Source organism: Callithrix jacchus, chromosome 11, assembly GCF_049354715.1.
Source record: "Callithrix jacchus isolate 240 chromosome 11, calJac240_pri, whole genome shotgun sequence".
Taxonomy (NCBI): Eukaryota; Metazoa; Chordata; class Mammalia; order Primates; family Cebidae; genus Callithrix; species Callithrix jacchus.
The window spans coordinates 56,382,605-56,406,277 of record NC_133512.1 but is presented as its reverse complement, the minus strand read 5'-3'; the positions used below and the strand labels follow the sequence as shown (position 1 = coordinate 56,406,277).

The following is a 23,673-nucleotide window of genomic DNA, read 5'->3' as shown; positions in this document are numbered from 1 at the left end:
AGCTGCTTGAGGAGACAGTTTGTACTTTATAGGGGTTTAATTGCTGAGCTGTGCTCTCTGTTGTTCCTTCAGGGCTGTTAGGCTGCTATGTTTTATTGTGCTGCAATAGAGCTCATTAAAAAACCCTTTTTTTTCTCAAATGCTCTGTGTTGAGGGGTTTGGGCTTTATTTTTGGATGTTCGATGAGGTGTCCTGCCCAGTTAGAAGGCAGACTAGCCACTGTTTGGTTGCCGAGGCTCCGCCCTGCTGTTGTGTGATTCGCCCTGTTCCTGCAGGCTCTGCTGTGGTCTCCACCACGCCCTGAGGCGGAGTCTCTTCGTTGTAGCATGTTGCCTCAGCAACGGCAGGCTGGGTCAGCAGTGGGCGTGTATCTCAGTAGGGACGGGTTGCCTCGGCAACGGCTGGCTGCGTCAGCAGTGGGCGTGTATCTCAGTTGTGGCGGGTTGCCTCGGCAACGGTTGGCTGCGTCAGCAGTGGGCGTGTATCTCAGTTGGGGCGGGTTGCCTCGGCAACGGCTGGCTGCGTCAGCAGTGGGCGTGTATCTCAGTTGGGGCGGGTTGCCTCGGTAGTGGTGGACGCCCCTCCCCCACAGAGCATCTCGGACCGTCTGCTCGGGATAGTTTGAAATCGCGGTTTTGTTCGTCCCACTGGGTATCCCAAACGATCTGTCCCTGCAATCCCCTGGGCTGGGCTATTGTCCAAGTCTCGTTCAGTCTCAAGTCCAGCCCTCTCAAGTCTCAGGTTGCCGGTTCAACAAGGCACCCGGGCAAGCGCGCCCTGTGGGGATTGCTGGGTAGGGCCGGCCGCCACCGCCCCGGCTGCTGGCTTCGCCAGGCAGACCTACTGCCTGGCGTCCCGTGTCTTTTTATACTTGGGAGTTTCCCCGTTCTGTGGGCAACAAAGATCAGTCTGGAAATGCAGCTCTGACTCACCGTTTGTGGATTCAACGCGAGCTCCAATCCTGGGTTGTTCTCACAGCGCCATCTTGAGTCAAACATTCAGTGGTATTTTCAAGAAAGAAATAGGTTAGTTGGGGTTCTGTTACATGAAAAGGTTCTAGTATAAAGGATAAGTAGGAGAAAAATATTTGGATGAATTATGGCTGTTTAAGTTTAGAATGGTCAAATATTGGCAAATTTTATATGCTTCAACTTGCTAGAAAAAGGAGGGTAGTGAGGGAGAATTGAATGGCTATAGGTGTGCTTGATAAGCCAGATGGTATCGTTTATTCATTTATTTATTTTTGAGAACTATATATATTCAAAGTGGTAAGAAGCCATCTGGTACAATTTCTGCATTTTATAGACAAACTGACCTTATGCCCCATTTTAAGAGCAGATGCAATTCAACTGGTAATATGTATACTGGAAATTTGGAATTTGGGCGGATAAAATAGTATAGAAAAGTAGAAAACATTTAAGGTTCTTTTCAGAACTTGCTAGAGCAAAGAAAACTTTGAGACAGATTTCAGAAATCTTAGCTTAAATAGCTCAGTGCCAAGATCAGTGGTACCCAAACTTTGCTGCACATTTAGAATTAGTGGTTCTCAGGCCATGGCCAATTCCAATTAAATCACCATTTTTGGGTGGAGACAAATGTCAGGAATATTTAGAGATTCCCTGGTGATTCCATTGTGGAGCCAGGTTTGGGAACCATTGGCCAAGGTGAGAATATCATCTCAAGAATGGAGCAACAGGAAATAGAGGAACTGTTCTAAAAAATCGTTTTGAAGTTTTACTGAGAATTTTTGTAGGATAAGGTTGAATGAAACCTAAAATTTCATTCTTTGCAGTGGATTCTGTTATACTTCAAATTTGCGAGATTTTTATGTAAAGATATAAGAAATTAGGTAGTATTTTATCCATTTAAACATGAAAGGAGTTTTACTTGGTTACAAGATTTAAGAATAAAACCAGTATTTATTATAATATATGATAATAATCAGAGCCAAAAGGTTATTTGTTATAGAACTTATTAGGACTGTGTTTGAGGGTATTTGTTGAACCCTGATTCAAAATAGAAATACCAGTATTCAGAACCTTATAAATCTTCATCCAGCCTTTATTAATACTTTCCATTGTACTTCCACAATGGCACAATATGAACCTGAAAAAGTATTGATACTAATATAGTTTTATGAATTTTTACTGAAGTATTGCCTCCTGATAGTATTCTTTAATGATAAGAGTTTCCTTGGCCTAGATTTAATTAATTCATAAATAGTAATGTGATTCAGCTGTGTTTACTATTACAGGATTGGTTTACCTTTTTTCTTTGTGAAAGAAAAACATAGGATGAGGTGACAAAATAAATGTCTGTTGCAGTCAACATTTGAGAATATAATTATTTAAATATAAGAAATAATTATTTTATACTTTGTCCATTCAACAGTATTTATTGAGTACCTGCCCACTCTGTACCATTTCTACTTATATAAATTCTAGGAATTTGAGCAGAATGTTTTCTAGAGTTTCTGGTACTTCTGTGAAATTAGATAAACCAATTTGACTTGACTTCATAACATCCATTAAAAGAATCCTAAAACCACATGCTAACTGCAGAGCTTGTTTTACACTATTACCAAAATATTTGGACAGTGTGCTTGAGTAAGTCAAGAGATGTAGGTTTAAGTATTGACGTAGGTTTAAACATTCAGCTTGTTGAAAGAAAGTCATTTTAATGATTTGTGCCTCATTTGTGAAAATATGCTATTGAACTAGATGATTTTTTAGAGTCCTTTTAGCTCTAATGTTTTATACCTTCTATGTTATAATTTTTATAGGAGAAATATGATATAAGAAATCTACATTCTAAAGAATTTTCTGAGCAGTGTTTTTTTAAGAAGATTAACATATTGGTATCTGTATTAGAGAAGATTAGTATTGAGGTATATGACTAGGAAACTTTAGTGATTGTGAGAAAGACTTTCCATTTAGGATTATGTATCATTTAGGACAGGTGTCTTCTGCAGGTGATACTAAGGGAGACTCTAGCCATGGATCTGCAAAATCATTTATGAGTTTTTCTTAGGTGCTCATGGCTAACAGTATTTAGTTTTGTTCTTTTTAACCATTAATAAAATTATGCTTCTCATGGCTTCAGATGCTTTGACATTCTTTACACTTCTTTCATAACAAATCATGTAAGTTCATTCATACAGTCCATTTGGCAAACATTTATGGAACCAGGCAGTTACTAATCATTGAAGTTACAAAGAGGTACAAGACTCTGTTCCTAACTCAACCTGAGTAAGGGAGACAAGCAAAAATAGATAATTGCAGAGGAGTAGAGGCACAATAGAGTTTGTGTGAAGGTGTGCACAGTGGTATCAAAGCTAGGAGAGGAAGTAGACTAGATAGAAGTGTATTCAGGATCTTTTACAGTTGGTGATTAATTTTTTAAAGAAAGATTACAGTATTATGGGGTGAGCTGTTGAGTGGAGGTTGGGGACCAGGATGCTGATTAAGAAGAAAAAAGGAACATAAGGTATAGGAAATGGAGAAGGGTTACATTGAAGGGACATTTAAATAGGACTGATGATTTTATTGGATTTGGAAGTTGGAAGAAGGTTCTGGTTGAAAGGCACTGGGATTGAAGGTGCTGTGATGTTGTCTTTTCTCAGAATAGACAGTATTTCTAGAGAAACTGGTGAGATGTTTGAAAACAAAAACAGTTAGGATGTACACACTGGATTTTTCTCTCTGTATCTCGATTTTTGATGTGTCTTTTCTTCAGTGTTAGCCCCAGAAAGGACAGGCATGTGGCACACATTAAAACACATCATCTTAGTCACTTGATTGTGTTATAAAGCTGGATTAAAATGTGATACAATAACCTTTTATAAAAGTGTTCTGTAAATCATTTTGCCAAAACCTCTTTTTAAATTGTAACTCCAACAGTATTCCACTAGATGGCACTAAAGGCCTGAAGAAAAACAGGGTAGGCTCTAAAAGATAAGTTTATTTAAATCACACAGAAACTGATGAACCAGCTATCTTTGATGAATTATTATCGTTGTTCTTGTGGGATTTTAGGAGAATGTGCCATTTCCTCACAAAGGAAATCAGACATCTGGCAATTCATTATAAACTTATGTGGTATATGGTTTTAGGGTATTTGTGTTCTTAAAATAAGTTTTGAATCTTGTTTCATTTGGAAAGAGATAAAATCCATTTCTGTTCAGTGATTTATGACTTTTGTAATACTGACTGAATATTGAAAACTTTATGTTTTGTTCTTCCTTTTAGCTCTTTTTAGATTTTGGTGACTAATTGTTTTTGGGTTTTGTTTTGTTTTGTTTTTGGTTTCAATTTGAACTCTAAAGTGATGTTAACTTTGGTAAGATTACGGCTTCTGTTTTTCTTTTCTTATAACAGAATAGCTTTTTTATGTTGATAAATGAAGAAGTGCAAACAGTAAAAATAAAAAAAAGTCTTTGATAAGATTAACTGTGGCAAACCCCAAATCTTGCTTGTAAAATTTCTCCCCCTTCTCAATACACACTTATGTACATTGCATTCTGCCATTGAGCTATATAATCAGGTCTAATGAATTAAGTACAGAAAGGTAGTTGGTATGCATTTCATTTTTTATTACGTACATTTTTTTGCAGAGTTTTGAAATGTGACCTATGAAATGAAGATTTGCATTCATACTTTTGTTTGAATAAAAACCTGGTACTGAAGGTTATGAGATTCCAAACTGTCATATAGGTTTAAAAATTAGGTTAAATTACTTTTCAAAAATTGCAGAGAATATTAAGTTTAATAATGGTAAGGAAAACTGTTAAGCTTTCATAACTAACTTTTTAATAAAAGTGAATAGAATTAAGAGCCCTGAATTTGGGTTAGTGTTTTTAATTAGTGTGGTATTTTGAATAATTTAAAAGTAGTAGTTAAATACAAAATTAGTAATCTCTTTTTTTCCCTTCTAAATTTGAATAAATTCCCTTGAGTGATGAACTCTTAAATGGCAAATTGCCTGTAAAGTTATAGTATAGTTCCTTACAAACCGTAAATATACTGGGAATGTATTACAATACCTTACATTTGAGGGCTCAAATAATTTTATAGACCTGAATCCCAAATTCTCATAAAACCTTTTTTTGTTATGTGGAGAGGAAAAGTCGCTTGGCTAAATCAAAGATGTTGACCTAAATTTCTAATATGATTTTTTCTTCATTTTTCATACATTTATGATGTACATTTATGTGCATGCCCATGTAGCTTTATCTCAGACATGATCAATATAGAAAAATAGGCTAGGTGGTATTATATGCAACCTTATAGCATGTTGTGACTGCTGGAAAAATGCCTCTAAAACATTGACTCCTGCTTGGTTTATTACATTAAGAAAATATTGAATATTTATGCCTGTTTTTGATATAGCACCTAGGGCAGTGATGTGTGTTAAGATGCTTTATTTTTAGTGAAGAAAATATGGTTCTAATATATTTTTAAAAATGAATTCAAACAAATCTCAGTTGTTGCATCTTATTGTCTCTTGGCATACATGCAGCCTCTCCCTTGTGACATTTTTCTGTCCTGCAGAAGCCACCCTTTATTGCTTTAACCTGTTGTACACTTGCCTGATACAATATTTTTGCTTTTGCTTTGCTTTATATTTGTAACCCTATTCCCCAAATTTCTAAATTTGAAATTTTACCGATTCTTCCTTATTTTCCAAATGCCACCTCTTCCATCAGATGTGAACTCACCATCTAATGCCTTCATGCTGTTTGCATCACCCTTATGCTCTGCCATGCATTGTCATTGCTTACTAATTTATCCCACCTCTCCTATTACTTTAACATCTGTTTGAGGGAAGAGCTATATTTTACTCATTTTTGTTCCTTGTAGGACCTAGTATGGGAAATTTTTACATAGTGGGAATTTTAAAAACTATTTCTTAAATGGAATTGTTTTTTGGGAAAGATAAGGTTATAGAGGTTTGAAAATAGGCAGGTTAGTTTGTAAGGATAGTATGGGAGAGAGATTTGATTTGTTCATTTTTGCCTTTTATGCTTTTGTTTCCTCTTCTGTTACTCCAGTTCATTACTTTAATTGTAGTTTTTTTCTCCAGCTTTCATTCTGGGGTGACACTGATATACTTTTTCCTTAGTTGATTACCATTGACAGTAAGTCGTGTGGCACATTTCATAGACTGTAGTTGCTGACAAATTATTTTTGGATTTTCAAGTTTTAGAGAGCATTTAATGTCACTGTTAATATGTGACACAAATTTTATTGTAAAAATAAATTATTTTAAGCATTTTTAAGGCTGAAATACTTTATCCCAGACTTAGCTTGAATATCTAATATTATTATAACTTTTTTCTTAAATCATGTGTTTAAATATGGTATAAGAAGTTTCATTTGATATTCAGTTCCCCAAATTTTGCCTTGTAATTTTTTTTATAGGAAACCTCTTGTTCATTTTGACTATGTAAAATTTGGCCTCATACTTGTCTATTGGCTTGCCACTGGTTCTGTTTTAGGTGAAGAATTATGTATTTTTGTATCTCCCACCCTAGGGAATCAGTTTCTATTAAATTATCGAGTAATCGTGTTGAGAATATGCAATCTGGTTGCTTCTGTTTATTTTTCTAATTTATGTATATAAAATTTTCCTAAATCAGTTCACATTTGTTGTTATCTCTAATTAAAAGAAAGAAATGTTTTACTAAGAGTTTGTGGAAAATTTTGACTATCAAAACAAGAACATATGGTCTTTTCCTTTTGTTTTATATTCATTTTTTGGGAATTAATTGTAAATTAATTTTAGTTTGATCAGAAATAAGAATTAGTGATTATTATCTACGGTGTGCCTTGGCAGTGTAGAGCAGCATGATGGGGAATGAAGAGAAGTCTGAGTTTTGATGAAGTGTACAGTCTGATTGAGCAGGCAGTCCTAAGAGCGATGAAACATTTAAAGAATGATTAGGTAGAAGCAGAGCTTTACAGGCTGCTGGTGCAATGGGATTGAAAAGAACACAGGAATCGGGATTCCAGAAGGGGGTTTGAATAAGTTCCAGTTCATATGTATATTTTCACATAGAAGCTGTGTAATTGTTTTAAAGGAGAGGATATTTTATAGGGAAATAATGTTACATGGGGACATTTGTTTTGGGTTTAATTCTATTTTGTATGCTACATTTTTTTTTCTGCTTTTCTAGGTTTTATTCCTTTCCTTAGGCCAGGTTTCTTACAGTTTAGAGTGTCAAGTGTTCCATGTCAGTTCTTTGAAATCATATGGGGTTGTATGCTCTCTGTGATATGAATTGCTCAGTTTTTTAGGAAAGAATAGCATTTGATATACATATACACATTGTATTCTTTTTACAGATTCATCATGTTTTGGAAGTGTACACTTGTGAGATACTTTATGTTTTTTCTTTGGCATTCTTAATAACTTTGTATATTTGTTTCACAGTCATTTTGAGAGGAAAGCGGGTGTGTGTGTGTGTGTGTGTGTGTGTGTGTGAGAGAGAGAGAGAGAGAGCGCGAGCGAGAGCGTGAGAGAGCGCAAGCATGTATGTTTGTCCTTTACAGGTGAAAAAAACTAGGCATGAAGAGACTAAGTTGTCGAGGGTTAATAGTGGAATTGCAGCTAAAATCCAAGTATCTTTAACTTCTTATCAGTTAGGTACTGTATTGAGAACCTCAGCATGGTGTTATATGTCATTGACATTTATGCTTTTCAGATGAAAATACTTAATTATTGCAGTCTATTAGAATTTCTGGCTTGGCTGTCTATCTGGTTGAAAAAAATCTTAGCAGTTTTTATAATCTTCAAACATTTTTTCTTGAATGGTATCACCTGCATTTATTTGCTCATTTTACTGCAGAATTCCTCAGGAGGCAATGTTGCCATGTTGTCACTTGGGCCTCATTTCCTCCCCTCCCTCAACTTACAGCATTTGAAGCTGGTATTTTAAAAGCCTGTGGACATTTAGGGAAAGAGATTGCCAGGAAGTTCAGACCTCCTCTTTCATCTCATTTCTTACTCTTTTTTCATATTTCCGCTGAATACATGGAGGTTGCCTGTTGATAGGCTAGTTGGGAACCTTCCCTTGCACGAGTGTGAGTTTTAACAAATTCTGTGTGGCAGCACCACTGTCCAGGGTGCTAAATGGATTCACATGTTGTAGATAAACCCCTTCTGGGAGGTAGCTCCCACTGTTAGGACCTTGAATTTCTTATTGCACTCATAGTAGCTAATTGCAGGCTGACTCAGCGATGGCTATATCTTTGACCTTTTTTTCTCAGTGTATTTTATGAGTTAATAAAGAAGAGGGATTTTCCTTTCCAGCATTTTTGATTACTCAGGTTTGATATTTATGAGTTTGCCTTCTCTTTTAAGTTTATTGGAATTTTAAATTTAAACAGCCAACTATTTTCTTGACTTTTAGATTTGTTCTAATTTTCTTTACCTTGAACTTACTAATAGGGAATACTTTTATAGTTAATTTTACAAATACAAAATATAAGGTAACCTCTAAAAGATAACTGAGCAAGGCTTTTTTTTTGTAAATAAAAAATATGCCCTGCAATAAAATAATCTAGAATGTGTCTGTTTGAAAAATATACTGTTCTTTAATTGACCAGATAATTTTTGTGTATTTCCTTAGTATTTCATTGTGTTATTTTAATTACTGTAAAATGATTTAAAATAATAGTTCCTTTTGTGTATATAAATGTATTTGAGGTTAATTTTAATTTATAAACCAAATGATTAACTTGTTGTATGCCTATAATAATGTCTTGATTAACCAATGTGGCAGGGGAGTGGGTATCAGAATTGCAAAAATTTACTAGTTAACTGAAGCTTTATCTGGTTATGCAGTGAAATTGCATAGGATAAGGATGCTGACATTGGGGGTAGGGGTTTGTCTGTCAGGCTCTTCTTCAAATCCACAGAAGCTCTGTTCTGTATCATTAGAAATAAAGCATTTAATAAAATGCAGAAGTTTATGTTCATAATCAGATCATTAATTGTAGCAGCAATCCACTTTGAAGGAAGCCTCATAGCATTACAGAACTAAATTTATGAACCTTTTCTGGAGAGCTGAGTACTGAGATTTTTTTAGCAGAGTTTATATCTTCTGCTTAGGGCTCTAAAGTTGATTGTGACCCAGAAGTTATTGAGGTGTTCTTCCCTTATTATCTGGTGAGTGAGACAGATTTTAGAATATTGTTAAATAGTAAGTGTATATCTGTGATATGTATGTATGATAGGTTTAGGTAGTCACTTTTTTGTTGTTGAATATTTAAATTTTTATCAACCTTGTTGATAAGGAATTGAGAATAAAATCTGGATATTCAAACTGGCTAGTTTTTTTCTTGTTAGTGTTAGTGTTTGGCTATTTCCTAATTTCCTGTGAACTTTTCTGGTTTCTGTTGGTTTGCATCCTTGGTCAGAATTGTTCCAGGTACATATGTGACTGTTAAGACAAATGATCATTTATTTCCATGCAGATGGAATTTTAAAAGCTACAAGTACTATAATTGTGATTTTTTTTTTCTTAAAGGAAGAATTCAGGGAACTTCGAGAACAGCCAAGTGACCCTCAAGCTGAACAAGAGCTTATTAATAGTATTGAACAAGTGTATTTTTCTGCGGATTCATTTGATATTGTTAAATATGAGCTGGAGGTAAAAAGAATTTTATTAAAACATATCTAAGGCCTATTTTGTTCAGTGATTGAATTTTTGAGATTTGAGTGCTTTTTTGAAGCATTTATATATTTTTGGTACCAAAATAGGTCTGTGATTACCACATTGTGATTAAATCAACTGTCGGCATTGTTTGACAATGAAATTGTACAACTGTAAAATATTGGTCAGGGAAACATTTCTGTATTTTTGGTTTTTTATTTTTAGCACCAATGCATTAGTATGCTGTTTCTATCCTATTTTATATATTGTTTATGTGTAGGGAAGTGCAGACTTTTAATTATGAAACGTGTATTTACATAATTGTTTAGTCATGATAAAAGTTCTTATGCCATGTTTGTAATACTGACATTTTAAGTTTATAGGAATTTTAACAAAAGCCAGAACAGTGAAATTTAGTTTTAGATACAACCAAATGCTATATGCATTACATACAGTTAGTCAGTTCCTAACTCAGTTTGATGTTTCATCAGTCAATTGACTGAGAATGTTTTCCCGTATACACAATGGTATGCATATTTTGGTTTGTTTCCAATACTGTTCTCTGAAAGCTGATGTAATCCAGAATGTTGTCTAACAACTGTCACACAGTAGTACTTATGGTTTGTAATATTCCAGAGGAGAAATCTGTTTTGAGCTCTATCATAAAGAAATAGGGATGTATCTGTGGATGGTAGAGTTGGGGTTAGGGACTTTCTCACATCCTCCTGTCAGAGGTCATGGCAGCAGTCTGCTGGCCTAGGGTCCAAGGTCCCCAATGGTCCCCCAAGGTCCCCTGCATCCCCAGAAGGTAGAGCAGCAGTGGAAGTAACAAGGCTGGATGAAGGATGGAACCAGAGGGCTTTGTGCTAAAGATGTGTAGGCTTTTGTGGTTGGAGTCTAGGAGGGAGATTGGGAGGACAGGCAGCATGGAGGACAGTGGGATGTGATGCTGTTTTGTATGCATAGATTGTAGTTCACTAGTCAGAAGGATCCAGGTAAATGAAACCAAATTAAACAATTTATTTTTTCTTCTTCATTCATGATTTTTTTTTCTGTAGAAGCTTCCACCTGTTCTCAATTTGCAAGAATTAGAAGAGTACAGAGACAAATTGAAACAACAGCAAGCTGCAGTAAGTAAAAAACCATGTTTTCTACTGACAAAACTGCAGATGAAACACAACAGAGAGGGATAATGTTTGCAGATGTTCGGTTTTAACTAATAATTAACATAGAAACAAATCTTGTTATTTAACATGACTGATTCAAATGATGCATTTGTATTAAAATTTAATGCCTATGGTTTTCCTTATGTTACTTAATAGATTTGCTTCTAGAACTTGACATTTTCTCTCTGTAATCCTAAATGTGATCAAAGAACTTTGAACTTTGTTTTAGATGAGTAAGTACCTTTAGGCTCCTTGTCATACATACATGATTTCCCTACCCATAGTTTTGTAACTGAGCATTCTTTTTTGGCTTTTGAGACAGTGTCTTGCTGTGTTGCCCAGGTTGGAGTGTGGTGGCACTGTTATGGCTCACTGCAGCCTCTCTCTCCTGGACTCAATGATCCTCCCATCTTAGCCTCCTGAGTAGTTGGGACTATAGGCATGTGCCACTGTGTCTGGCTATTTATTTTGAGATGGAGTTTCGCTCTTGTTACCCAGGCTGGAGTGCAATGGCGTGATCTCGGCTCACCGCAACCTCCGCCTCCTGGGTTCAGGCAATTCTCCTGCATCAGCCTCCCGAGTAGCTGGGATTACAGGCACACGCCACCATACCCAGCTAATTTTTTGTATTTTTAGTAGAGATGGGGTTTCACCATGTTGACCAGGATGGTCTTGATCTCTTGACCTCGTGATCCACCCGCCTCAGCCTCCCAAAGTGCTGGGATTACAGGCTTGAGCCACCGCGCCCAGCCGTGTCTGGCTATTTTTAAAATATTTTGTAGAGATGGCGTCTCACTATGTTGCCCAGGCAGGTCTTGAACTCTGGGGCTCAAACAGTTCTCCTGTCTCAGCCTCCCAAAGCACTGGTATTACAGGCGAGAACCACTATGCCTGGTCCTGTAATGGAGTAATCTTTTCTCAGAATAAAGGTCCCCTGAGATTCAGAAAATCTGAGTTGTAGTCACTATTTAACCACGAAGTTGGGTAAATCATTTAACCTCAGTTACTCCCTTTTGTTTATCAACAAAGTGATAGGTTAGGCTTGCATTTTCTTTAATGCTGTAAGATTTCTGTGATTGTATAATTTCTTCATATTAGGCCAAACCCACTTTATGAAATTCAGACTCTACTGTAGGGGGCTTAATTAATGGTACCATGTGATCTTATTAATTTTTTTCAACCAAAGGACCAGTAGGAATAAGTTTATCTGTTTGAATTTAAGATATGATTTTTAATAATACAACCAGCAAACAAAGGAAGGTATACTTTTCTGTTACACTCTGAAGTCTCAGTGTTGGTGTAGGGCAGTCTTGGGCAGGAAAAAGGATTTGAGCTCTAGAGCAGCAGTTACCAATTTTCGGCACCAGGGACCAGTCTTGTGGAAGACCATTTTTCCATGGACTGCTGGGGGGTTGAATGGGGATGGTTTCAGAATGATTCAAGTGCATTTCATTTATTGTGTACTTTATTTCTATTATTATTCCATTATAATATCTAATGAAATAATTATTCAACTCAGCATAATGTAGAATCAGTGGGATCCCTTAGCTTGTTTTCCTGCAACTAGATCATCCCATCTGATGGGAGACAGTGACAGATTATCAGGCATTAGATTCTCATAAGGATCGCACAACCTCGATTCCTTGTATGCGCAGTTTACAGTAGGGATAGGGTTAGTGCTCCTATGAGAATCTAATGCCACTGCTGATCTGATGGGAGGAACAACTCAGGCTGTAATGCAAGTGACGGGGAGTGGCTGTAAATACAGATGAAACTTCGCTTGCTCACCTGCCACTCAATTCCTGCTGTGTATCCTGGTTCCTTACAGGCCATGGATCAGTACTCTATATTACTGGACAATCCTGGGGAACATTTGGAATTCTTAAAACGATATTTAGGATTAACATTGATATTTCTTCATTCATTGAAGTCTAAAAGCCATTTAACATTTGATTTTCTTAACTTTAGTGGAATCCCTCTTTCTAGACAAACGATGAGTGTATCTAAAAATTAATTTACATAATTTCAAAGATGCTTGAGGCAGATTAAGAAAATGTGAAAGGGTTAATGCATTAGTATAGTGGGCGTGCAATGTTTTGTTCTCAGTTGGCCTGGGGAAGGGGAGCCAATTGTGTTTCTGGAATAAACACTCCCTAAATACCGTCTGTGTGTTCTGCTTCATGCTGCATGTGCTGTATCTGTTAGTGAGGTTGGCAGGTACCCTGAAATGGTGGAATTAGAGCCTTGTGTTCAAAATCATTATATTTCTAACTTGCATATATTAATATTCATAGAATGCTATGCACAACCTTAGATATCTTCATAGCATTCCAAAAAACATGTTTTCAGCTTTTCAGAAGTAGAGGACCAAACTACTTGCTTGTCTTCTTATGCAGCATAAAGGATCTAAAGGGTACAAGCAAGTTTTGTTTCCAGATATTGTCTCCGTAAATTCAGTTCATTAAAAATCTGCTTAGCAATTTCATCTTTTTCAATAAAATCCTATTCCCTTAAAGATGGTTACACTTTTTGGTTAATGTTAGGTAAATCAAATAATGAGACTCATATTATTAACAACAAGAATGATCATTTATCGAGTTTCTGTTACAGACAGAACCTGTGCTATGTGCTTTATTATATACCTCTTATACTAATTTCATAGCCCAGGGAAATGTATATGGCCGTAGTATGCCAGTAGCTGCTCTAGAAGTTATTGGGGAGATCTATTGAATATTCTTTTAAACATTCAAATATAAAATGTCGTAGAAAGCATGAGGCTTGTTCTTTTACTTCCTTTGTTTGATTACATCTTCTTATAGGTATCTAAAAAAGTAGCAGATTTAATCCTTGAAAAACAGCCTGCTTATGTAAAGGTAGGATAATATTTGTTATTTGTTATAGCAGAATTTTAAAATGGTTGAGTGATTTACATTTGGAACTGTCAAAATATTATAATTATTTTTTTGTCTATAATTCTGTGGCAACATATTGACTGTGTGTGTGTGTGTGCACGCGTGTGTGTGCGTGTGTGTGTGTGTATCTATGTAGGTATGTTTTTCTTTTTCATTTGGGGTAATTTATCAAACTGAAGAAGTGAAGGGTTTTTATATATGATTCTAAAGTGATCTCTTGGTTTTTTCAAACTTTGGAAGAGCCAGTGAAAATTGCTTTCATTAGCAGACAAACAGATTCAGCAGTATTGACCACTCATTGGCAATATAACAATCTGGCTTTAAAATATGATAAAATTGGAACCGTATAACTGAATCTGTGTTTTCATTAGAAAATTGGAGTGTTCAAAATCCATTGAAATGTCTACCAGTGTTCAAATGAAGACTTTCATTGTCAAAGCATCTTAGTAAACAGAAATCATATTGTCATATCCTTTAATTACCTTGTGACGTTCTCTTGGGTAGAAACATTTAAATAGATATATTACTGGTATTTGTTTCTTCCTGTCCACAACAAGTTGGGTCTAGATTTCCTTACAAGCAATACTGACTAAATATTTTGTCATCTGTCATTGTGAAAATCATTTGCAAGTAGTCACTTTAAAAATTTTGTGAAAAATATACTAACAGTTTTCAAATTCAGGTATTTTCCATGCTACTTTGTTTTTCAAGTAGGTTTTCTTTGAAATGGACTAGAGTTTTTGTTAAGAGTACTATATAAATAAGAAAGAAAAATAAAATACCTCTGATAATAACCTGTACCTAATCTTTCCATAGGAACTTGAAAGAGTTACCTCATTGCAGACAGGTCTTCAGTTAGCTGCTGTTATCTGTACAAATGGGAGAAGGTATTGCTTTTGATGATATTTTCTTCTTTAAGCTGGATAATATTTCAAGAATAACTATGGAATCTATAATTAATAATTGATTTTTAAAATTATGGCTGTGGTTTCTAGAATATTCATTAAGTGAATATGTGTTATAATCTAAAGACTACACTAAAAGGGTTTGTGGGAAATATCTCTAAATCTACTTATGGGTTTAAAAATATTACTGTTTTTGTATTGTTTAGACTAGTGCTTCTCAAACTATTTGTGGTGAAGGACCTATTTTTTTTTTTTTTCTAAAATTTCCAATCTGCTATAGGATGTTATTTTTAAGTAATGCAATAAAAACAAATTAGTAATAAAATGAAATGAAGGAAAGACATTTAATACAGTGTTGATTTTAAAAAAATTATTAGAGTCACAAAGAATAATTATTCAGTCAGCTTTTCAACTAAGTGTTTTAAGTGCTTATTCTCAGTTTCTGTACTTTTTTGTTACAGACCACTAGCAGGTTGTGAATTGGCACCAGTCTTCTCGTGGTGTTCTGAGTAATGTTGGTTTAGACTGGCCATTGAGTATATTTGTGAAATAGTAGTTTAAATCCTTGGTTTTAATAGTAATCATTTCACTGCTTCATTACTTACCTAATTGTTCTGTGCAGATAGTATTATTATTATAACAAAAAAACATTTAACTATTTATTGTTCACTTTTGCAGACACTTGAATATTGCAAAAGAAGGTTTTACTCAAGCTAGTTTAGGCCTTCTTGCAAATCAAAGGAAACGTCAGTTGCTGATTGGACTTCTGAAATCTCTGAGAACTATAAAAACATTGGTATATATGGATCATTTTAAAAAATAATAAAACTGAATTTTGTCATTGAAACAGAATTTACGTTTGATTTTTGTTTTTTCAGCAAAGAACAGATGTACGCTTAAGTGAAATGCTGGAGGTAAGTTAACAAGTTTTGGAAATTTGGAGTCGTAGTGATATTGTATGGAAACATTAAAGCAGACAAAATTCAGGAGTGCGTTTTTCTCAAATCGGTATATGATATAAAGAGTATTTTTAGACACATAAAGATACTTGCTCTGGAGGCTTTTTCTATTGACATGGTATATACTTCACTTAGAAAAGCAAATGTATTTGGGGAAACATTTATCTTAAAATAACACTGGAATGTTAACTATTTGATTGTATTGCATCCAAACAACAATAAAAATTAACATCTCTTTTATCTAACAAATAGTAGTAATTAAAGGAAAGTGCCATACTGTAGTTATATTCAGTATCATGTATTAATTGCTTTTCTGAGAGCCATCTGTTTTCTCTTTGATGCACAAGTAGCATTTTCTGTCTACTTGTGTCATGAGGTTCACCAAAGCATAATGTAATATGTGTGTTTCCTCATAATACCTGAACTCCTTGGGGTAGGTACTTTGTCCTTATCAGCATCACCAGTGATTTGAATTGCATCTGCTCAATTTAGAATTGAGCATAGTGAAAAGCTTTGTGGTTTTCTGTATAATTATTTTATTACTTCTCAACTATTATTGCTAACAAGGGTTTCAGAAACATATGAAAAATTCATTTGGCATTAAGTTACTGTTAGGTGATAAAAATACTCTGAGGTTATTAATATGTTGTTTTTTTCCAAATTTACTTCTTTGGAACTATTTTTTTTTTGGTGGTAAATTGAATATCAGTTACAAATAGAATGCATACTATTTTGGAGCATTTTATATAGGCATTACTGTAAGAAGATATGTTAACAGTTAAAGAAAACCTTTCTTGCAAAACAGTTAAGGATTTAATGTAAGATTTATCCATAAGTCATGGTCTCAGAAGGCTGTTACTTTGAGGGAATACAATATTTTAAATATTTCTTCTATATATATATTTTAGGCCTGGAAATAGTTGCCTCTTATATTTTGTCAATTATCTATCATTGATATTCTAAGAGGAATTAATTGTTTCTGATTCTGTAACTTTTGGTTAGAATATGAACAGAGATGTGTTTTTGTCAGGGGCTTTAAGAAAAAATCTTTCTAGTCTAATGACTCCTGTTGTTGTTATCTTAAAGGAGGAAGACTATCCGGGAGCTATTCAATTGTGCCTTGAATGTCAGAAAGCTGCCAGCACTTTTAAACATTACAGTTGTATAAGGTAAGGTCATATAAAAGTTTTAAAGCAGATTCTATTGTCAGCTTTTTATGTAGCAGTTGTGTAACAATGTTAATAAACATTGAAAGCTAGTATGAAGTACTAGTTCTGGTTTGACATTCATGTTTATATACGGGCAGTACAATAAAATTATAAATAATAGGTTTTAAGGTGTGAAAGATTAGATAGTTTTCATTCCTGCTTTTTTTGGTTGCCTCATTGAAACTTATTTTTCATATTTTTTCCAATCCCATTGCTTCCGTTTTTCTTGTTTATTTTATTTATTTATTTTTAACACTATTTATTTATCATTATACTTTCAGTCCCAGGATACACGTTCAGAATGTGCAGGTTTGTTGCATAGGTATACATGTGCCATGGTGATTTGCTGTATTCGTCAACCTGTCATCTACATTAGGTATTTCTCCTAATGCTATACCTCCCCTAGCCCCCTACTCCCTGAAAGGCCCTGGTGTGTAATGTTCCCCTCCCTGTGCCCATGTGTTCTCATTGTTCAAAACCTGCTTATTAGTGAGAACATGCAGTGTTTGGTTTTCTGTTCTTATGTTTGCTGAGATTGATGGTTTCCAGCTTCATCAATGTCCCTGCAAAGGACATGAACTCATCCTTTTTTATGGCTGCATAATATTCCATGGTGTATATGTGCCACAATTTCTTTATCCAGTCTATCATTGATGGGCATTTGGGTTGGTTCCAAGTTTTTGCTATTGTGAATAGTGCTGTAATAAATATATATGTGCATGTGTCTTTATAGTAGAATGATTTCTAATCCTTTGGGTATATACCCTGTAATGAGATTGCTGGGTCAAAATTATATTTCTGGTTCTAGATCCTTGAGGATTCACCACACTGTCTTCCACAATGATTGAAGTAATTTACACCCCCACCAACAGTGTAAAAGTGTTCCTATTTCTCCACATCCTCTCTAGCATCTGTTCTTTCCTGACTTTTTGATGATTGCCAATATAACTGGTGTGAAATGGTATCTCATTGTGGTTTGATTTGCATTTCTCTAAGGACCAGTGATGTTGAGCTTTTTTTCTGATTCTTATTTATAGAATTTTAGACAAGAATAAATTATCTGTTCATATTTCCATTGCGTCTCTTGGAAATTCTTCCTTAACTTTTGCCCAGCTTATAAATATTGAGGATATTACTGCCGCTTGTTTTTAAGATCCAGGTGGTTCAAGCATTTGGGTCATCATGATAAGAAGTCTTTTGGAAAATTTAAGTATAATTTTAATTTATGTAATAATCATGTTTATAATATTTAAGTAATTTTGTATTTAATGTGTTACATCTTTTATTATTAAATGTACAATAGAAAAATAGCCACTGCATATTTTGGTGTTATATCTAACTTTATTAATAGCATTTGGTTTGCTTAAAATGAAGAATTTGCATTACTTGTGATAGTACCTTGGAGAAGCTCTGTTCCCTAGGTGTAGTTTCCAATATTCCTCTAAAGCCATCACAAATAAATGTACAATCTAAGTACAATAATGCGCTTGCCAAGCAAATCCAGTTTCAAGTTAAATTTATACCTATCCCAGATTGCGTCTCGTTTGTCTCTCCTATATGGAAATTCTGGCATTCAGTGAGCATGACTCACTGTTGTTATAGGTGTTGTTTGCTAGTACCTGAAAAGTAAAAATATTATAGTAGAGCAAAACATTAATATAGGTTTGAATTAACTTAAAAAAATTCTCTCATATCATAGATCTTTGCTGGTTATAGGCTAAGAAGGGCTAGATAGTTTACTCTCAGAGATGCTATTTAAGTCCCTTTTTTTTTCTTTAAAACATGCAGATTGAAGTTGTACATTTGTTTGTTTGTTTGTCATGGAGTCTTACTCTGTTGCCCAGGCTGGAGTGCAGTGGCATGATCTTAGCTCACTGCAACCTCTGACTCCTGGGTTCAAGTGCTTTTCCTGCCTCAGTCACCCAAGTGGCTGGGATTACAGGTGCCCACCACCATGTCTGGCTAGTTTTTGTATTTTTAGTAGAGACAGGGTTTTGCCATGTTGTCCACATAGGTCTAGAACTCTTGACCTGAAGTGATCTGCCAGCCTCAGTCTCCCAAAGTACTGGTATTACAGGCATGAGCCAATACACCCAGCTTGAAGTTACACGTTTTTTATTTGGTTAGGATATTAATTGAGTAGTACCAGTGATACTTTAGTTTTGTCCATTTTGAGAGTGATTAACTGTCATTATTAGAAACTTGATGATGTCATTTACACTTACTAGATTAAGTAAATAGAGAATTAGTTTTAGTATGTTGAATGTATTCAAAAATTTCTAATGAGCCATTCTAGGTCCTGAAAAAAATGAATCCATTTTAACCAAAGCATCCATTTAGTTCATTTTGCAGTGATAAATCTGTTATATGATAACAGCTTATTTACTGGGTGACAATAATTCAGACAGTTATGTATTTCCAGAGTGTTTATGATAGGTACTTTGCTTTGAAATTGGCAGTATGGTGATAAGCCACATACAGTGTAATCAGTATAATCCCTGGTTTCATAAAGAGCATAATCTATCAAGAAGGACTTAACATAAAGTAGGTACCAGTAGATTTAGGTTTTAAAGAGAAGGAAGTTGTGCATACAGTGTAAACATTTGGATCTAACTCTCCTTTGGGGATCAAGACCTTCCTTCAGGAGGACTTAATGCAGGCCAGGATATGAGGGTCATGAATAGGAAACTGTCTACACCAGGAATGAAATCTTTGTCGCAGAGATACCAAGCAAAATGAAGACTAAAAATATGTATCTATTGGATTTACAGCAACAGAGAGGTCATAATTGACCTTTTGGGGACAGATATGATGGGAGTTGGTTGAACTATCAAGTGTAAGGTGGGGAAATTTTGTGATGAGGACAGATGTGGAATTATGAAGGAGAAACATCAATATTTGAAAACTGTTGGGAAAGAGAAGCCGAAATAAAATAGCACAATAATATACTAAGGCTTTGCAGGGATTATAGCAGAGATTGACTTTGAAAAGGTCACTATCTATTATAATGGGAAAGAATGAGCGTGGAATTTGTTGGCAGGAAATTGAGGGAGCAGGTGATGCGTTGAAACTTTCATATAATTAAAGATCTATTTTAGCTATGCTAAAGTAAATGTCTTACATGATGAGTGTTAACTAAAAAATGTCTTTGAAAGAAATTCTTATTTGAACTTTTAAAAATTGATATAAAAGTGCTTCTAAGCACTTTTTAAATTAACGGATACAGTGATACATGGAGGAGGCGTGACTACAGTTATCAGATGAGATAAAAAGGATGAAACTGAAAATATTTAAAATAATAGTTATTTTATTTTTGGTAATACAGTGTATAAGCAGCATACTGTTTTTAGATATGTGAGTCATGCATGTGATAATAAGAAAAATTCTCTGCAAATAGGTAAAAATACATTACACATACATTCAGCCATCCCAAGGAATTCTTTGTAATGGGGTTTTACTTTAAATATCTTAGAAAAACTGTTAGATAAGATTATGTTTTTAACTTGGTGATTTAGCGACAGTGTCAGGGTGACTCAGAGAGCAGAGATCAGTTGGAGCTGTCTGGTGGATGATGATAGCCCCTCCACTAGCGTTTCTTCTCCACCCCATACCAGCACAGTGTCCTTTGCCAGCCACCATTCACCTGCCTAATGCCATTCCTTCTTTCCCTTCACCTGTTGTTTTACTCTTTTTTGGTTGGGGAAGGAAGAATGTTTATTTTATTTTCTCTGTTTCAAAGATAACAGTGAGTTGGGCTAGAGGAGTCTTAATAGCGACATGCTCAGGAGATTAAAGGTGAAGCCAAAAGTGGACAGAGATAGCCCAACTCCTGTTGGCCCAGCTCTTCTCTTCTGTGCACCCATGTCCTCCTAACTAGGATACAACAAAAGGTCCTCCTCTCATCTTTTGTTTATATGCTAAAGCATAGTAAGTTTATTCATTTCTTTTGTAGATGATACAATGTGAGATATAGGGGTAGAGTTAATTGATATGTGGGTCATGTTGAGTCCACAAAGATAAAAGACATTATTATTGTAACATTCTTTTATTTTTGTCTCTATAAATTAGATACAATTCTTTTTTTCTGTGTGTTTTTCTTTCTTTTGCTCTTTTTCCTCTGGTCTTCCTAGTACACTGTTGCTCTCTAGTTGGGCCTACTGATAGAAGATTCATCCACTCTTTTAAAATGTATTGAATTGACTTGGGCTTGTGGCACTTAGCCAAAGGCAAGATTTAATCTTTGCTTGGACCTGAGTGAATTAGAGTGAACAAGCGTTTTGCATTCTAGTAATCATAAGAACAGTAATTAACTTCCAACTGAATTTATATATTCTCATTTTTTAAAACATTTATATATATTCTAATTCTTGTTGATGATTAGAAAATCCTAAATATTTTCCCTTTAGAAATGGTTTTTAAGAGAATCACCCCATGATGTGGAACATTTCTGAATCCTGGTGTGATTTAAAAAAATATATATTTTAAGCAAGTTTATATGCACAGTGTACCTGCTTGTCTACTTCTTAATTTTTGGCAGATTGTGTGTTCCGCTGTTCTTTCCTAGTCACATCACTCCTTTATTGGAAATAAGGTTTTTGTTTTTGGTAGAAAGCAGAGACCCTGTGGTCTAAGGAGAGTTACTTGGAGTAACTAACATGGAAAAACTTAGGGCTGACTCTTAGGATTCTGAAAGTAGAAACAACAGAATTTACATATTTGTTTCTGCATAAAGAGATACTGACTATATCTTGTAAGTCTCATATGAGTAGGTAGTTTGATACATGAAAGGCCAAGTATAATAGGCCCTCTGTATCCATGTTTTCTGAATCTCTGGATTCAACCAGCCAGAAATGGAAAGTATTTGGAAAGAAAAAAACAGCAACAAAAATAACAATACAACAACAACAAAAAAACAGTGCAGTAATACAAATAAAAATTAATGCAATGTAACTGTTTACATGCATATACATTGTATTAAACATTGTAAGTAATCAAGATGATTTAAAGTATAGAGGAGGATGTGGATAGGTTATATGCAAGTGCTGTGCCATTTTATATAAAGGACTTGAGCATCCATGGATTTTGATGTCTAAAGAGGGTCTCAGAACAATCTCCACGTAGACTGAGGAATGACTGTCACATAATGATGCACCCAGTTGGTTGAAAAAATGAAAGAACTGGCACTTCTCTGCACCTTGTATCTTCCTTGAGATATGCCATGTTTCAGCATCTTTAATAAAAGATACAGTAATCCCAGTTTTGTCCACTTTTATAACTGACCGAGAACATTTTTACATTTTTGACATTTCCTGAGTTGATTGACAGAGAGTCATTTAGTGGGATTTATTGAGAATAAGAATCAGAATGTGTTTATGCTAAAGTGCATCTGTGAATAAAGTACTATTTCTTTTTCACTTGAAATTTGTCTAAATTTGTTTCAGAAAAAGTAATTTTTAAAAGTCAAAACTTGTTTATTACTGGATTTCATTTGAAAGAAACTACTTGAGGAAGCCTAATAGCATTATGCACTGAGAAGTTTGCATACTACTGAGCTAGTTTGTTGAGTACTGTACTTTAACATAAACAGATGTATTAAATGTCTCATAATCTTTCAAGAATCCCTTCATTTTTTTCTCTGAATATGATCTTGGTAGTTGAGTGAAACTTGCAGGTTGTAGAAAGTCTTTACATCATATGGTAAATGAATGCAGCTTACAAATATAGCAATACTGGAAACTTTTCTTCCCCTATTGCATTTAATTTATTTATAGCAAGATGTGCCTACTTTCCTCCTCGAAGGTCAGGGACCTTAAGGAGCCCTGCCTTGAGTAATATTTGAACAGTGATTGTTTCTGCTAGGTTCCCAGGCCTCTAGCTTGATCCATCGTCTAGATCCTGAGTCTTTGTTGCTTGGTCAGCTTGGACCAAGTTTTTGATGCCATGCTATGATGATACCACCTGCACTCCTTTATCTTTTTTTTTAACTTATTTTTCTCTGCCTCCTTCTGCCATGTTGTGTTGTTTTAAATAATGTAAAATAATAGTTGCACATGTCAAAAATCATAATAAACAAGAGGGTTTTAAACAAAATGCAAAGGCTTTTCTTTCCGCCCCGTTCACCTTTCCCTTTCCTAATCCCTGGAGTAAACCACTTTTACAGTTTACTAATTAAAAAAAAATAATGTACACACACACACACACACACACGTTTGTATGTATACAGACACATATACACATATACAGTGTTTTAACTTTTATCAGTTGACCAACTAAAAGGTCTTCTGCTGAACTCTAGCATGGGCTTGGCAGACTGTCTTTAAAGGGCCTGATAGTAAATATTTTAGATTTTACATACCATAGTGTTTCTGTTGCAACCATTCAACTCTGCCTTTTTAGTCTGAAAGTAGCTGTAAACTAAATGTAAACAAAGGGATGTGGTTCTGTTCTAGTAAAACTTTAATTAGAAACATAGGCTTCCAGCTGGATTTCGCCTTTGGGTTCTGATCTCTGATCTAGAATTACAGTTAATAAAGTGAGATGTTTTGAACATATTAGCATATTAGTAATGGACTCTGAGCTTTGTGGTGATAGATTAGGTCAGGGATTTTTTTTTTTTTTGAGACGGAGTCTTGCTCTGTCACTCAGGCTGAAGTGTAGTGATACGATCATGGCTCATTGTAACCTCTGCCTCCCTGGTTCAAGCGATTCTGTTGCCTCAGCCTCCTGAGTAGCTGGACCATGGGTGTGTGCCACCACGCCCAGCTAATTTTTTATATTTTTAGTAGAGATGGGGTTTCATCATGATCTCAGGTGATCCCGCTTCAGCCTCCCAAAGTATTGGGATTACAAGCGTGAGCCACCTCACTCA

The 23,673-nt window shown here is 35.1% G+C and overlaps 1 protein-coding gene across 1 annotated transcript in view; it reads left to right on the top strand.

The window, feature by feature from the left end:
* The window catches only part of VPS50 (VPS50 subunit of EARP/GARPII complex), a 141,145-nt gene that overhangs the window by 17,242 nt on the left and 100,230 nt on the right, over positions 1-23,673 (top strand). Inside the window, exons 3-9 of the mRNA XM_002751602.7 lie at positions 9,530-9,652; positions 10,714-10,785; positions 13,641-13,694; positions 14,550-14,620; positions 15,317-15,434; positions 15,517-15,552; positions 16,684-16,766. Coding sequence (XP_002751648.2) covers positions 9,530-9,652; positions 10,714-10,785; positions 13,641-13,694; positions 14,550-14,620; positions 15,317-15,434; positions 15,517-15,552; positions 16,684-16,766 — 557 coding nt within the window. The remainder of the gene's footprint in view (positions 1-9,529; positions 9,653-10,713; positions 10,786-13,640; positions 13,695-14,549; positions 14,621-15,316; positions 15,435-15,516; positions 15,553-16,683; positions 16,767-23,673) is intronic.